This window comes from Sycon ciliatum, chromosome 1, assembly GCF_964019385.1.
Source record: "Sycon ciliatum chromosome 1, ocSycCili1.1, whole genome shotgun sequence".
Classification (NCBI taxonomy): Eukaryota; Metazoa; Porifera; class Calcarea; order Leucosolenida; family Sycettidae; genus Sycon; species Sycon ciliatum.
The window spans coordinates 54145670-54163176 of record NC_088643.1 but is presented as its reverse complement, the minus strand read 5'-3'; the positions used below and the strand labels follow the sequence as shown (position 1 = coordinate 54163176).

General features: G+C 47.7%; 2 protein-coding genes across 2 annotated transcripts; one reads left to right on the top strand and one right to left on the bottom strand.

Moving 5' to 3' along the window:
• Nucleotides 1-31: 31 nt before the first annotated feature.
• LOC135831059 (ubiquitin-like-conjugating enzyme ATG10) lies at nucleotides 32-5113 on the top strand. The gene is made up of 6 exons (XM_065343311.1): nucleotides 32-377; nucleotides 1889-1990; nucleotides 2601-2769; nucleotides 3513-3610; nucleotides 3832-3920; nucleotides 4368-5113. The coding sequence occupies exons 1-6, from the start codon at nucleotides 285-287 to the stop codon at nucleotides 4501-4503; spliced, it is 687 nt and encodes a 228-aa protein (XP_065199383.1). The 5' UTR covers nucleotides 32-284; the 3' UTR covers nucleotides 4504-5113.
• Nucleotides 5114-5315: 202 nt separating this feature from the next.
• Nucleotides 5316-10601, bottom strand: LOC135831058 (uncharacterized). Its single transcript, XM_065343310.1, has 6 exons — nucleotides 9317-10601; nucleotides 7531-7783; nucleotides 6895-7020; nucleotides 6578-6679; nucleotides 6145-6240; nucleotides 5316-5700 (listed from the first exon to the last, which is right to left on the bottom strand). Exons 1-6 carry the CDS (start codon nucleotides 10297-10299, stop codon nucleotides 5551-5553), a joined length of 1710 nt encoding a protein of 569 aa, XP_065199382.1. The 5' UTR covers nucleotides 10300-10601; the 3' UTR covers nucleotides 5316-5550.
• Nucleotides 10602-17507: the final 6906 nt, after the last annotated feature.

Below are 17507 nucleotides of genomic sequence, written 5' to 3'. Positions count from 1 at the left end.
TGACAGGCAGTATGATGTTTGAATGGTGGTGTTGTAGCCTAATGAGTATTGTAATGATTATGGAGGTGCTACGATTTCAAAATCGTCTGGAAAAATACTGTCATGATGTAGTTAGTTAGTTGACCTGACTTGATGCATGGCTAGCTGATCCGGGGTTGTCGAATCTTCAGAAATAGCCGAGCATTGTTTGTCAGGAAATAATACGAGATACATGTACTACTAATAGACATTGTAGTTTGCGTATTAAAAGTACCAGAAGTAAGCCGATCATTTTGCATAGCCGAATGGAGCAAAGTTACCAGCAATTTCTATTGTCACTGAAGTTTCTGGTGTCAAAGTCCGATGAATACGGCGATGGCTGGCAGAAGAAAATATCGGTAGGTTTAGTATTGTGTGCTCTGTTCAGGCGGGATGCACACAGTGACAATGTCTATAAAAAAGTAAGAAAAAGTAAAGGGAGAATTTGGGGTTTTCAGTTTAGGTGGCTGCTGATGCATGTACATTCTATAGCCCTATTCAGCAGTGTTCTGCGCAGTGCCGGTTTTAATTCTGAAATTATTCTTTGGTACATGCACCCCACGTAGAATGCTTTTCAGGGGGGCAAACTGCTCGTTTGTTAAAGGAGGGTATGGGCACTGCAGAACAGGGATGTGGTAGAGTTATTTTTTTAAAGAGTTAAAAAAAATACACGAGTCACAAAGTACCACGCGTCTAGTTTGTTGTAACTAATAGTTTCATGGCAGATGGCAATCTTCAGACAACTGAGATCGCGTGGTACTCTGTGACTCGTGTGTTACTGTTCTGCTCCTGCATTGAGCACTCTATCGAACCGGAGGACTCCGCTCTCTATGAGTGTTAAAATAGATATATGCGTCAATTTTTTAAATGTGGATACATGCACCGTAAAATGCCGTTCGCCCCCTGGCTACCCCTGAAACGATTTCAGCGTATACGGATGCGATACGGTATTGAACTGACGCGTGCACCGCTGTACACAAGACCTGCCAGTGCAGGTATGCCTGGGGATGAAACTGTACACAATCCAGTCGGGCAAGTCTGTGCTTTTGCGCTGTTGCACGCTGTACTGCACTTGACAACCTGGATCATGCTTCTATTCTAGCCACAATTATGTGCATAACAATAACTGATTACCGGTATGCACACAAACATGCTCATGTGTCAATACAGTCAGACCTCGCTTATCCGGTCCTCGTTTATCCGGTCCTCGTTTATCCGGATCCCTCGCCATCCGGTAGAAAATCGTTGGTTACCGATTTACAGCATATGCCATGCACATATACAGTATGTTCGATTATCCGGTTCCCTCGCCTATCCGGATTTTTTCTGGAAAACGGATCATGTGTGCGGTTATGCGAGGTCTGACTGTACACTACTCCACTTTTTTATGCTTCTATACAAATCATTCTTTTATTCCAGGCTCTGTAGTATCACGTGAAGCTGTGTCTACTGCACTGTCTCGTATACACACCTGTGTCATACAGAAGCTTGTTCTGAGTACAAGCCTGATTCTGTGTTGACATACATGGAGAAACAAGGGCATAGCTGGGGTGGCGGTATAGAGCGATTGGAGGGATTTCTAGACGCACGCCCCAATGAACTGGCTATGCAGCAGCAGCATACACGCTGATGCCGAAACCAACCGATCCTTGTAGTTATAGTCTCAAGTCTTCAGTTCTTTGCTTTAATAGGTAGGTACTCATATTCTATGGCATTGGTTGACTCCAGTTCGACTGGACGAGGATAAGCCCGGCCTTTACTAGTACACAGGACATTTCAGTATGACTGTATCTACTTGTTGGTTTGCAGGTCTATCTATGGGATTTTCTACCATGGTTGCTGTTGTTGACTTGTTTGTTCTGTTTTTTAGGCTCGCTCGGAAGTATATGCAATGAAAGAGATTATTCAGAACATGACGGTCACAGGAAGCAGTAGCCGCCGACATGACCCTGTGCTGGAGTTGAATGACACGGTACAGTGCCCCCCCCCCCCCCACACACACACTGCTTTGCTTTTACTGCAGCGGACATGGACATCCAGTCGATTGACCAGGGCCGGCGCCCTCAGCGCGTACAGAACTCTGCGTGCAGTGTAGTTGATGCGAAGCGACCAGCGCGCTGCAGCGCATAATTGCATGTGTGTACGAGTACCGCTTATCCACGGCTGCATGGCCAGCGCCCTACGGCCGCTAGACGTGCGACCGGACTTCCATGTCCACGGCAGTAGCAATGATACCAGACTGTGTGCATGATACATGCAGGGCAGAAGTCGCACACGCATACAGTATGTGGGACATGAGTCGGTCTCCTAATGTTCACATCATTGTGTGCAGCTTTGGAGTAGAGACTGTTTAGCCTGATATTCTACTGGGCCCTGTGTATTGACAGGAGTTTACGATGCATGTATATATTCCGCTCTGCTACAGTGCCAGCATATTGTATTCTGATATTGAAAATACACAGCAAACCGGAAGTCCAGCGTGAAAGTCTTTCCCTTCTAATGAAATGCGGTGCGGAGAATTTACTCAAAAAGGAAGTTAGCCCTTGCATGCGATTTTTCTGAACACATCTCTTCCTTTTTAGATAGATGGTGGTTTGTCGGACGATGATGATGAGGAGGAGGATGCGTCCACGCTTTGCTCGGCCAGTCCAGATTTGGCGACGGCTGTGAAAACTGTTCGCTATATCTACCACGTCGTGTATAGCACTAGTTATCAGGTTCCTGTCCTTTATTTCAATGCCTACACTCTGGGTAAGTCTTCTTACACACACGTGAGTCATGGTTGTGCATGCACACAGTCAGCTCCAGTAGCAGACGCTGTTCGGTTAGGGCTGTTGCCAATGTGTCTCTTGTATTTGTGTTGTCTTGGTCCCTATGTTAACTGTTCGTCCCGTGTACTGTAAAAAATGCCCCCAATATTTGTAAATTTTCGGTATTTTTCTGAACCAACAAGTTACGGTGGCAAATGTTAGCGGAGCACTGTGGCCACACACACACACACACACACACCCACTGTTGAAGTTCGCTTTCATGCTTTTTAGCATTACGCTGTTCCCCCCGAAATAGCGAACAAATAGACAGTTTATAGTACTTCGCCGGAGATATGCGTTTGCGCTCTTCAAAGTACTACTACTAGTATATCTTGTCCTGCTCCATCTCAGTTTTCTGTCAGCAATACACTGGTAGAAAGATAGGCATGTACATGTACACATAATATGGTAAGTATGCTGAACACTGCTAAGAAAGTACAGCCAGACCTTGCTTGTTTGCTTCTCTTTCATCCTGTTCCCTTGTCTGCTAGTGGGAAGTTGGTTGGATCAGATTAAAATGAACAGCAGGGATTGCAATGTAGCATGTTATAATAGCTATCCAGTTCCCTTGCCTATCCGAAATTTTGAGAAAAGCGGTCTGGTAATGGGTAATTGCTCTGGGTTTTCTTGCAGAGCTATCAAGACGAAAATTGATTCATCATTTCGTTTTGTGCGCACCTCCAGAGGGAAAGCTCCTGTCTTTGGACGAAATCTGGGCTGCTGTTCCTGATCACTTTCAAGCACGTCTGAAAGATGAACGGTGGACTTTTTTGACTCAACAGGTACTGCTTGTGCATAACATGCGTAGTGGCAGTTGCTTAGTCTCTGAGCATGTGTCAATCTGCATCTAGATGTGGTGATGTTGAGTGCTAGTTTGCACTAAGGTCATTCGCTGATTGGTGTGTGGGAATGACCGAGTATGCACATGGTGCGTAAATTAATGATAGGACACCTGGAGAAAACAGTCTAATAGGGCTAGCTGCTGTTTCTGTTGCTTGCCCAGGAGCATCCGTATCTTGGCAGGCCCTTCTTTCAACTGCACCCGTGTAAGACAGCGTCACTGATGCAGTCCTTGCAGTGCGAACCATCCAGGTAACCACTACTAGTAGTTGACACGTGCTTGTTTCTGGCAGGGGTCACTTTTGCAATTGCGTATGCAACTATGTAGAAGTCCTGTTGAGGAGAAGCCATTCAGCTGGTGATGTTGGCAAGTAGGTACAGTAAAACCTGCCCAAGCCAGACGCGTCGACGCCCTTCGTGCGGCGGAAACTGTCCTGAAATGACAGGATTCTGCTTGATCCAGGGATGCACGTTCGATCCACGGGACTCTGTTGCATGAAAATGTGTGCGTCCAAAACAGGATTCCGCTTGGTACAGAGTCCGGCAAGCACAGGTTTTACTGTTGGTCTTCAAGGTGGGGGGGGGGGGGGGGGGGTGCTTTCCCAGTGCTTGTGAGCAGAATCTCTTTCTGTTTGCACAACGTGTACTCACAGTGCATTGTGCGTTTGTGTATGGGCGGTGATTGTGTTTTTCTGCTAGTGAGCACTACGTGTGTTCGTGGCTGAGCGCCATCGGTTCAGTCGTTGGTCTCAGCATGGGCTCAGCGTACTTTTTACCATCTGGACGGGAAGCAGCCAGTGATGCGGTGGCAACGCAGAGTAGTGATGTTACGTAGGTTACGTAGCCAAGAGTACTGTGTGATGCTGTCACAAAGAATTGATTGGGAGCGGAGCGGATGCCCGGAATACGTGTAACGTCATGCCCACGCGCTGACATCTTTTGATCAGTGTCTGAATGCATCAACGCTGTCACTGGGATCGAACAACTTCGCCCAGTACATGGTAGGGCCTCCAGCAGTAGTTGCTTGCCATCCTACTGTGCAGCAGCATGGTCACTACTCAGTCTTGCAGCGTATAGAGAGTTGTGAAAGACGTGTTTGGAAACAACGCAACAGCTGCCAACACACTCTCTTTTCGAAAGTTTCTTCAAAGTACTAGAACCTAGTTTAGAGTGCGAGAAAGTGCAAGGAAGTGCTCGTGCTCGATGAAGCAAATCCGCAGCAGCTGGGATATGATCCCGGGGTAACTGTTGTTTTGCTTTAGCAGCTTTACTCTCATTCACATGATAACTACATTGTAAGTCTCCGCTTGCCAGCATGCAATACGTTTCCATCACCCATGTCACCATAATGGGCATCAGTGCGCTTTGGATATGATGACTCCTTCATCGAAGCCCACAATTCCACACTCATTGTGCTTGTGCTTGCTGTAGTATCATTCAAAGGATCTTGCAACTGGATACAATATTTGTAGAGAGTTTAAAAACAAACAAATTAATAATGATAATAGTTGAGGGACCTGGTTGATTGTGCGCAATATTGAGAATTTGCATTGCTCTCCTTCCACAGGTGCATTCTGTCCTTCTGAGAATATTTAAAAAGCCGCCAGTGGAATCTGACAAGTAGTCTGCCAATTTATTTTATTTATAATATAACAAAATTATATCACAAGAGCTCAACAAATATCAATTCAACCTGAATAATAAAAATCTGATACGGAAAAGACTTGAAAAGCGGGTGGGAATATTTTGCTATAATTTTTTAAGCATGATGATGCGGAATTCAAGACAATCTCAAGCTAACAGACAAGGACAACTCAGACAGCTATGCCACTCGGTCAACATACTGGTAGATGTGTAGTCATTATGTACTGAAGAGTTCTTGTTATTTAGTTGGGTTACTCTCCGTGAGCAAGCGGAAAAGACTGAACATAGAGTAGCCAAGTACGCAAATCACCAGCACGAGGTAGCGGCGAGAAATCGGAATGCCAACCAAGCGAGGAAAGCGCTGGAACTTCTGCAGGAGCACGACGACCTGAGAACGTTCACGATCGCAATAACACCACCACCGCCAAACACACGCGCGCGCGCACACACACAACACAGCAAACAGCACAGGTTAATGGTTGCTGATAAGAGAACATTGAGAGCGGAATGATTTTTCATGAGGGTTGCTGGGCTGTACATGACATTATTCATTGTGACGGGTACTGTAAAGTGGAATGTGTGTGTAGCATTAACTCCATTCAAACGCAACACACATTCTCCTGTGCATGCCATCTACTACAATCTGGGCGTGTAACTACCTGAATACGGATTCCTTTCCGTGGATTCTTGATACCAGACAGAAGTTACTGCTAAGTGCTATTATGTACACCGTCACCTGGTTCATTTGTCAGGCCAGTCATATTTTGTGGTCAGCAGGATGACAGTTGCACCAATGCCTCACACATCGTGCACAACACACTCTATCACTTACCTCATCGATCAGTTGTCTCGACTGCTCTAGGGCACAGGCCCGCTGTTCACTAACAGAGGAGAGTGACAGCTCAAGCTTACGCATGCTCAGCAGCGCCTACACAGAGATTAGGAGACAAGCAATGCGCCGTCCGTCAAGGTCAGACACGTGTAGTAAGTATGATTGCATGCCCAGTGGTGCCAGTAACATTACAGTGTGCTAATACATTCAGTTTGACCGCACCTTACAATACATGATAGCAATTCAGCGCAAATATCCTGCTTCAATACCCTCAAATGTTTTTACAATCTCTCTGTCTGTCTGTTTCTCTCTCCCCCCCCCCCCCACACACACACACGGCACAACGACATGAGTGTAGGCACGGTGACATCAAGAGGCAAACTAAAAGCGACCGTGAATCAAGCACCACAACATAGGAGGTTAAAAAACTTACCGCATGTTGTACGAAGTAACTCTGCTGCTCCAGTGAAAGAACAAATATGGTGACAATGTACAGGCCAAACAGACCCAGGTCCACGATGAGATGCACCAACGCCTACAAAGACAGTAAAAGAAACAATCACATAATTATAACACTCTACATTGTACTAACATGGAGGTACACTAATAGAGGGACACCATGCATGTAGTACACAGAAACCTACGACCCACGGATCGATGGATCACTCTGAGCATGCTGAAAGCCTACATGACGAGCCGCCGACAGTGGCCACTCTATACAACAAAAACTGAGTGCAATCGGAGTCTTACCACATCCACAACGGTGCGCTGACTGAAAAAGACTTCGTACAGTGGTACACCGGCCATGCCAGCTGTGGCAACAACAATGATACTCAGCTTTCCAGTAATCCGCTTCAGGCGAGCATGGTTGTACTCCTGCAACGGTATCAAGAAAAACACCAGTGCCAACACATTCGATTAAAGCATGCGGGTACAGTCCAGCGGCAAACTACTATCCCATCACATGAGCCCACCTGGGCCATGCCCCATTTCAACTCAGCACAGGCATGTCATAGGAATGATAGGATCATGAATTTAAGCGAAGAAATGTTAGAAATAGGTTCTGAACATGTTTTCCGACCTCCCGACCCCCCCCCCCTCTCTCTCTCTCTCTATCCGTGCATTGAGAGCAACACATTGCCCCTGGTTTTGGGAACTTGGCCCAGCACTCCCTACGTACTAAGTGTACATTACGACTCCGGCAAGCAAGGCGGTCAGATATTGACTATACTGGACTGCTGCTGCGTGTGAACAATATAATAAGTCAAAATGGACATCACTGTGACTGGGCTTCAATCTTCAAAATTTATGTACATCTACATTGTATCAGGTACTATCCCCAAGACAGAATTCCTGGACACCAAAACGCTGATACCGGTAACTCACGTATAGCAGAGCACGCAGGCGAAGCCAGCGGCTGACGTCCGCCGGCACGGAGAAGTCAAAGATGCTCTGCTCGCACGTTTCCCCGCTCAAGTAGGTGAAGTTACGCACGCAGTCATACTGCATGCAGAGCACACTGTACGACTCCAGCGCTATGAACCAGAAGTACGACACAAGGATGTAGGAGCTGATGATGGTCAGCCATATTGCACATGTCTCTGACCAGTAGTAGCCAAAGCAGGGCACTCCAGTCCACCTAGTATAGGAGTAAAAGCAGACAATACACAGACTGGCTACAATAGGTTGTCAGAACACATGTGCTACAGGGTGCAGAGAATGCCCCATGAAAACACAGTTGCTCAAGTTTAGTTTACACCTGTAGTATATTGGTTAACAGTCATACAATTTAATTTATCCCCTAGCACTGATTATGTGAGTAATACTTCAGTAGTATAAGAAAGGGCATGTTTGGTGATACTTTTAAAATTCCACATAATCAATAGAACGGAAAAGTTCCCTTTTCCTCTTCTTGGTATTACTATTAGGGCGAATTCCCAGTAAGAATCAAATGCCAGAAACTTGTCGCCAGGTATGTGCACAGCCTAGTACTAGTACATTTCAATTTTCAAACACTCCTACAAGTTACGCACTTGAAAGATAAAGCTGAATAGTGGCCATTGAGAAACACTCTAGAGACTCTTACAACCTGTAATAGGTGGTGTCGTGTCAGATAATACTGACTGTCAGTGTACCCTGCCACGCCACAGACACATTCTGGAGTTGGGACAGGAACTGTTGTGAGCCACTTGTGGGAAGACTTCCTGCATGGGACTGCTCTTGAATTAACCCTTTGAGGCCCATAGTACGGATATATCCGTACCAGTGTACAGTGCATACTTTTCAAAGCGCAACCTGGCGTAACTCGGCTATCCCTTGACCAAATCGGACAATCGAAAGGGCTATCGACATTAGAATTGTCTCAGCTATCGGCTCAAAAAAAACCCGAACGCGATCCGAGTTCGGAGAGCGGAGATACGAGACTCGAACTAAATTCGCTCAGCAGAGACAACTCGAGCGCGTGCATTTTGAACTCGTTTTTAGGGGTTTTCCCTGACTCGCGGCCCACGCAGCTACAGATAGTTTACGTCATCGCAAAGGCATGTTTCTCAGCTCTCCAGGAAAAAAATTTGAGCGGTCTGCGATGCAATTTGTTGAAATGGCAGAGAATTTGAGTTGGGCGCTCGCAATGCTGGCTTTGGAGCGCCGTATCGCGCTGCGGCGCTGGTTCTGTGGATCGAGTTATGTATTGCTGGCTATCGCTGTGTTCCTCTGGCCAAGAGCTTTCCAGGAAGCCCAAGATCACCAAAATCGGCCAAAGGACACCAAAGTTACGACCAGATAAGTACCTGCGCTCGCGTATGCAGTGCATTTCTTGAAATAATTGTGGGCCCTAAAGGGTTAACCCTGGCTAATTTTAGTAGTGATAGCCCTGGGAAGGTTCCTCTGTCACTGAGTCAGTGCAGGCACCAGAAGCTGCTCACTCAGGTTACTAGCAATCCTAGTATACTGATTTGATAAGTGTTCCATTCACGTTACTGGAGGTCAGGAGCAGTACAGGGTATAGGAATGATTGTGTGTGGGGGTCACGTGCGAATGCATTCATAAATTCAGCAGTCCATTGAGCTCTTGACTGGGGGGATGACAGGAGAAATTTCGTCATTGATATACTGATAGTATAAGATCTTTTTTTTCTTCTAAAATGCACCAAATTGCGTACAATTGTACTTACCAGCGATGGAGAGGAAAGACCAGACTTTGTAGTAGGCCGATCAACAGGGCCTTCCGCATCCACATGTTGACAAAATGTGACCGTACTCTCTCCCGGTATTCGCTGATCTCGTGCTGCTTGGAGCTTCCCGCCTGGTACGTTAACTCCTTGGAATTGGGCACTACGCAGACAATGCGCTTCAGCACGATCGGACACTGATCCGGCGGCGGGAGAACGTGCTTTCGAAACGTGTCCCAGTCGTCCGGCCTCCAAGTTACGCACGTCGCCTCCACCAGGTTCGGGTCGTCAGAACTCACCGGTGTCGAGCCGTGCACACGCCAGATACTCAACGGCCGTCGGCGCCTGGCCAGCGGGCTGTCGGCATTGCGCAGCCCGTAAAACATGATGAACACGATGGACACCAGCACGTAATAGTAGGCCGGAAACAGGACCTCAGCCAAATGGATGACAGACTCCGGCGCCGCAGGAGATTGCTGTTGAGACGCCTTGCCGGCCGAGGCGCTGCCGTCCACCTGCTCCGATGCACTCCTGGTCAGCAACGCTGCGAAGAAAATCATCGGCCACGCCATCATGGCCAGTCGAAATCCGAACGTGAATTTCATGGTGTAAATATCCATTCTAGACCACACAGCGGATAGCCATAAGCAAGGTGGGAATATGAACGCAGCCGCACTGGCCAGACAGAAACTAGAGTTGTAGTTGGCTGCACGTAGGCCTTGAGAGGCCATGCCGAACGACGCTGGGCTGACTGGGTCACCGACCTGACACAGAGGGTGACGACTGTGCGTGTTGGAAACAGACGATGAGCGAGGTTCATCCGACCCACTGTCGTACATCTCTCCGTGCGACGACACGCTGCATGCGCCGTCCGTTTGCGATAGGGCAGAATAGTCCCCCGCACGTATCGCACCGTTTGTTGGCCTACCTCCATTACACTGCTCAGGGTGCTGCTGCAGAGAGTATTCGTGGTGACAAACGGCCATTTCTTTGACTATCTTCAGCAAGGAATGAGTCCGTCCACAAACAACCTACTGTCTAGTGTCGAGAAAAATCAACAACTACCGGTGCATCCGATCTTGGAACACGTCGACATTCCGGCGTTGCTACACGAGCGAGCGGCTGAGCTTGCAAGGACGAGACCACGACACTTCTTCTCCAGCTCAACGTCGACTAGATAGTCTTGGCATTGACGGAGAGATGGCTAGTGCTCGATTCTTTCGCAACAACTGTTCACCGACGGGCATTCTATCTCAGACCATGCTCCTTTTCCTGTACTTTGTCCCTAACTTAGTGTACTAGTAACTGTGTGCCAGGCGGCGATCAGTATTCATGGTATTGCCACACGCGGAAACCGCGTCAGCGCATTTTTCTTCGCACACAGAAACATGACAGCGCACATACGTGACATAGCGATCCCGAGACGGCGAAAGCATGCATGCAGTGCATGGCCGGCCTGACTGTATGTCGCGTATGTCTACAGTGCAGACTGTGCGTGCGTGCTCCAAATCCACTCATGCATGCTGTTATCCCGTAAACATGGTAAACGCGTAGCGTTTGAGCAAACAATGACCAAACGAGCCGAAGTCAAACTGTCTCATAGACTGTCTCAATGCCATTATCATGATTATGGTCTACACTAGAAAAGAGTGTGAACCGGGTTTGTTGGGGGTGTGTTGTGGGAAGGACACGACGAACTGGCCCCATTTGAAGCTAGTACTAGTACACTAGTATAGTAGGCGCCGGCGACAGAGGGACGAGGGGCCACTGTACTAGTAGTAGTAGTAGTAGTAGTACGGGCACTTGTACTAGTAGTAGTACTCGTACATCATTCACAACTCACTGAGTTCTTGACCACCCACATGCACAGCCTCTACCCAGAGGCCAGACTACCAGTTCGGATTCCGGAAACAGCACTCAGCAGACTGAGGACGCCCTTGTCCTCGGGTATGAGCGGAAAGACATAGGCGTAGCATTTGTTGACATGTCCAAATAAAAGCGTTCGACTCTGTCAAGCACACTGCTGGAAGAGCTCTCCAACATGGGTGTGACAAGCACCTGGCTTGCTAGTTACCTCAGCGATCTGTACCAGCGTGTAGTTAAAAAAAAATACTATTAGTTATTGGCGGAAGTACATGTATAGCTACACACAGTGCAATAAAATCGAGGCGTGCCACGGATCCGTTCTTGGCCCACTGCTCTTCACCCTGCGTGGTGGACAGCAGAGTGCAGAACCGCTCCAGATCCGTTGCGATGGGAAACTGCTAACGTGTGTCACAGGCTCGCTACCTTGGAGTTATTGCTGATAATGAGCTCTCCTCGGATGGCCACGTCGACCACACCATTCGCCAAGTTCGACGCTCCATTGGTGCGGCGCTATGGCGCTCATGTCAAAGCCTGACAGTCTCCTCGAAAAGCTATTAATCATGCAATGATTATATCCAGACGAACATACCCGTCCAATGCAATCTATCCGTCTCTGATGGCCAGAAACATGAACTTCCTCACTCGTATGACGAAAGCTGCACTTCTTTGGCTTTCCGCCGTGGACTTCCCCTGCAGGGTTCTTTGAGAGACTCTGTCTTCCTACCCTCGAGGACGCCCTGGCAGCGAAAGTAACTTAGTTCTAATATTCGATCGCTGCTGCATCCATGGGTCATGGCCGTTCAAGTGTCCTGTTTCGATTGCGTCAGAACTCAGGGTAATCGCACCCATGGAGCTGACCAAAACCTATTGCAGGTAGTGCCCTTCTGCCTGGCCCGGTCCTTCTGGTAGAGGTACACTGATCCAATTCATTGGTGCCATTCTCTGGAACAAGCTATACCGCCCATGATGTGCTGTGAACCTTGTCACGCCCACTTCTGTGCTCTCTCGAAAGCGTCGAAGTACCGTATTTCCACAAATAGTAGGCCGGTCTACTATTTTTTCAACCTCGTCCAAACCCGGCCTTATAATCGAGGACGGTCTTGTATTCGAGGACGGGTCTTTTATTCTTTCAACCCAGTTTGACCCCGGTCTTCTATTTCTCGATCTCGCCACACAGTTTTACCCCCGTTCTTCCATTTTCTTCTACACAGTTTGAGCACGGTCTTCTATTTTTCCCACAGTTTGAGCACGGTCTTCTATTTTTAACACAAGAACAAAGACTCATTTAGTAGGCCCGGTCTTCTAATCGGAGACGGTCTTTTATTTTTTCAATCGCCCCCTGCCCCGGCCTTGTATACGAGGAAGGCGTTGCGAGGACGGCCTTTTATTTGCGGAAATACGGTATTCAAAGTAGGTCACTTTTTTTTATCTGTTCGCCAATGGTCAATCCTTTCTAATTTTGTGTAAGATTTTATATGATCAAATCCCATCCTATTGTTCTGCAAGGATGTTAGGAAATGATCTTCTCGACATCAAATCGATCAGTGACACTCCGTGTTATCGGTTTTTCAACAGGGTTCGTTTTCCCGCAGCTCTATCTGCAACATATTCAGTTGCCTTCGGTGACTTTTTTCAGTTGTGATTTTTTCTCCTCCCCTCCCCATTTACTATTATTATTAAATTTGCCATGTCGTTCAGACTCTGAGAGGATGCGGTAGTGATGGCATCGGAGGCCTTTGCCAATGCCAAAGACTCCGGACTCTCAACTTGCGCTGCCTTTGTTGACATGTCCAAGGCATTAGACAAGGTTCAACGTGGCACCCTCATCTGCGACCTCTTCAGTATTGGTGTTGGTGGAAGTGTTGTTGTTGCAGAAGTTTATTTAACTTCTACAACAACAACAACAACAACAACAACAACAACAACAACAACAACAACAACAACAACAACAACAACAACAACAACAACAACAACAACAACAACAACAACAACAACAACAACAACAACAACAACAACAACAACAACAACAACAACAACAACAACAACAACAACAACAACAACAACAACAACAACAACAACAACAACAACAACAACAACAACAACAACAACAACAACAACAACAACAACAACAACACTTCCACCAACACCAAAGGTGTGCTGAAATGGTTGGCAGACTACCTAAGCGACCCGCGGCAGCAACGAGTTGTCATTGGGAACCAGCACAGCAAGCTATTTCAGCCCAGCAGTGGTATGCCCCAGGCCAGGATTCCGTACTTGGTCCCCTGCTGTTTGACGTTCAACTGCATGGCGTGCGGACAGTTCAGTTTGCAGATGACATCATGCTCTACATTAGGAGCAGGGACAAACATCAACTGGAACGTAATAATTATCACTGATAATTATGTCTTTTGCAGTTACACACCTGGCCAGATGGCTTGCCAGCAGGAGCCTGGTACTAAATGAGCCTGAGACCCAGATTTTGTTCATCCCTAGTAGTAGTACTGGACCCTAGGCCCTGCCCATCGTACTGTGAATCCTCGTGTCAATGTTATGTGTTCTGGAGCTCAACTGGAATAAGTAGAAGTGAGGGCTGCATCCCACTCACCTGTGTGGATTCACAGGAAGCGTGAGCTTCGAAGTCTGAAGAAAAATGTTGAACGGTCTCTGCTTGGGCCACGGGTAGGGGTAAGCGGATTATGCCGGCATAGCTTTTGGCATAATCAGGTCCTTTTTGAGAAGGAGCTTTTCAAAAGCATAATTGGCTGCTTTCTCCAGCATCCGCTAGAGCATCCGCTAGAGCATAATCTGGTCATTTTCCCAGCATAATCTGCTTACCCCTAGCCATGGGATGACAGCTACATTGTACGCCATGGCTCAGTGGTAAGAGCATCGCCGGCTTCAAACGAAGGCCCCTGGTTTGAGTCCTGGTGGTGACAGTCAATGTTCTCTTCAGACTTTTCCCGTTTGCATGTTTTCCCTCAGACTATTAAACTACTGCTTGTAAGTATTGGTGTTCACATGGACCAAGACCTCATGTCGTCCACCATGGTCAATTAGATCGCCAAGCGAGCTGCCTCGACGCCTCGTGCCTGTAAACTAGCGGTTCTGTTCAGAAACAGGCGCTGCATGCCCCTCCTGTAGCTGTGCCGCATCACGTACCTGAAGTCCCCAACCCTTCCTGACTTTGCGCCCGTGCTACACCATGTACACGCAGTCAGGAAAATCGCCAGTCACTTAGACATCCGGTGGTAGTCTACACACTCTGCCTCATTCCAATGCGTGACCATCGATTCATGCCATCCCTCCCAGCAAATATGCTGCTTTTCAGTAACCCAGCCGAATGGTGCGTAGCGTACTCATCATGCTTTTTTCTTTCCCTTTTCAACTTGTCTTCCTCATCTCAACCTTCCAGTATCGTTTCCTTTTTACAATTTACCGGTACTCAGTCAGTTCGCTTCCAATACATTGGCTCCCTACATGTGCAAAGTACAAACATGGCCGACAACCACGTTCATGTACAATCATGCACATCAGGGAGTCGTAAAATACCGGTATTTTACGACTCTCTGATGCACATGGTATTATATAACCCAATACTAGTTCAAAACTAGTATTAGATAAACCTTGTTATAGTTCACGCATATTGTTAGATTGACAGCATGAAACGAGGTGGAGGACACTGTGTTCGGAAACAGTGACCTTACTACTTCGAAGTACAGCCTTCCGCGGTTGGCAGAGCCCCAGTCCCTGCGGACCATTTGAACCATAATTATGGGTGTTGAACCCGGTTCTGACCCTCATTATGCTAGGGGGTTGGAGACTACTCCTTTCGTCCGTCGTGTATTCTTTGATCGCTCCTGGATGTCGTCCTGGTAGTCATGTATCTACTTAAACCTCAACTTCTTTTCTTCCAACTTCTGCCCATGGCGTCCTTCTCTCAGCTCGTCAGCTGTCAACAGTTACTACCACCACCACCATGACACTGTCGCGAGAAGGTGCTCTCTATAGACGGGGTTGGTGATGTCCCGACGTGGCCATGGGTAGGCCTTCACCACGTCGGAACACCCCGAACACAGTGTCCTCCACCTTGTTTCATGCTGTTAATCTAACAATAATCATGTACATGTACCTGTATGTGACCATGATGTGCAGTGATATGGAAACCTCGCCAAGAATGCAAGCAATATGCTGAGTAAAAAGAAAGGACCAAAACTACATGTACATGTACATGCATGTGGCTTCAACACATCTACGAAGCGCAAACCAACAACCTTCCAACTTACTTGGAACTAACTTTACTTCAAGTAAGTTGGAAGGCTCAGGTGCGGAAAAGTTCCAATGAGGGAAGGGATGCGCCACGAAGATTGTGCACGAGCTACATGACTGTAATTACTGTATGTCCCTCAGCAACAAAGTATGTCCACGGCCAAGGGCTACCGCCCCCCCCCCTCCCCCCGGTCCCCCTCCCCCCGGTCCCCCTCCCTCCCTGCACACGCAGTTGACCCATCGTTCTAGGCTGAGAGTATACAATCATGTGCATGACTGTACTCTTGCAACGATGGGTCAACTACACACGTACTGAAAATCTGAAATGCACATGTAGGAATTGCCGACACGCCTAGCATACACACAAGTCTAGCATGCGTAGCATGGCAAGAGTAGGCAATGAACATGATGAAAGAGAAGAGTAGAAGAAAAACACCATGATTAGAAGGTGATAATAATATTGATATGAACGTGAGGGAGCCTAGGAGGGGGGGGGGGGGGGTGCGTGGAGACGCAATGGGGAAGTAATTTCTATAGACATCGGGCAATGATTCATGCAAGAAAGAACAGGAGCAAGGGCACTGCGGAGTGCAAACTGATTAGTAGCAGGAAAACTGCCTGAATGAGCGTTCCAAAAGGCCCGAGTGTTGCGAATGAAGTTGCCGCCATACTAGGGATCGTGGGAAAGGACTAGTGTGGGGCCGCACTGGGGCGTGACCTGCAAACATGGTCAGCTGCTGTGCAAACTAACTGTTACTTGACACATACATGTAGTGACATACGATCTTACATTGTGCAGCGCCCGTGGAGACCGGGCTAGCCTGGGGATTTGCCTTACCTTGCCCTTGAAAGCAGGGAGTCGACGCTTCCGAAGGTTTACCGCCGACTTACGGGCTAGCACCACCGACAGTCGATACAGTTCGTTGCGTTGCCATCACGAGCCACGGATAACATCACGCTCCCAGCAAACCCAGAATCACTCTTGCACTTATCGCTCAGCTGCAGTCTAGTCCAGTCTAACCCAGACTTGCCTCGTGGAAGCTTACATGCCATGACTGTATTCCCTCTTGTTATGTACATGTACACACTAGTCAGAACAACAGATGGCTTGATCAGTCACAACTTAAAGTTTCATGCCATCTCAGGCACTCACCAGGTGATACATGTACATTGGAAGTATTGTACTACAAACTACCATGTAGAGTATGCATCGCCCTCGGCTAAATGGCTGATCTGCCTCGCGAGAGAACAGGGAAGATGAAGGTGTTTAGCGCACCATACATGTAGATGTGTCTAGTGTAACCTTCGCTTGCCCTCTTTGATAATATCTTCACACCTTGATAAAGACCTGCCGAATGGCCTCGAGTGGAAATGATCCGGATGGTGTGGATGGCCGGCGGGAGGAGGATCTCCCGCTGTCCTGTCCCACTGACTATAATTGTCTCATCTCAATCTCTAAGTCAAGTGCCGCGGCTCGGCGCTCCATCTTTCGGCCATGTCGCGATTGCTGGTCACCGGGAGACCTCCTACTTCTCCGCGATACCAGAGCCATTCCTACAAATAATACAACACACAGGAAGGATAGGCTACAGACAGTATCTGACCTCTCTACTATCGATATCGGATCGCTATCAGGGCCATGACTCATGAGGTATCATCACGGCACAACGACTACAACTTAACGAAGTACAAGTATTAGTTAGTTCAACACTCAACAGTACTACTGTAGACGTCCATGGACCATGCCCATGGGCCAGGCCATGGTCATGATATGATGTAGCTGGATCGACTTGTAATCTACCAAGACGGCAAGAGTAGATACACAGTAGATCTACTGATACGAGTCTACTGACCGTCTGTATACTACTACACGATTTATGGTGGATTGGTAGATACTGACAGTCATTACTGTACTGGCATCTACCATAAATGGTGTAGCCCTTACGTAACCTTGGTAACGCGTCGACTCCTGTACCCTTGTCCTGTACTTCGAACCTTCTCATTTTTCAACTGACTGAAAATGTGTAGATAGCACGGCTGCAGCGGCTGCGGCGAGCTGACA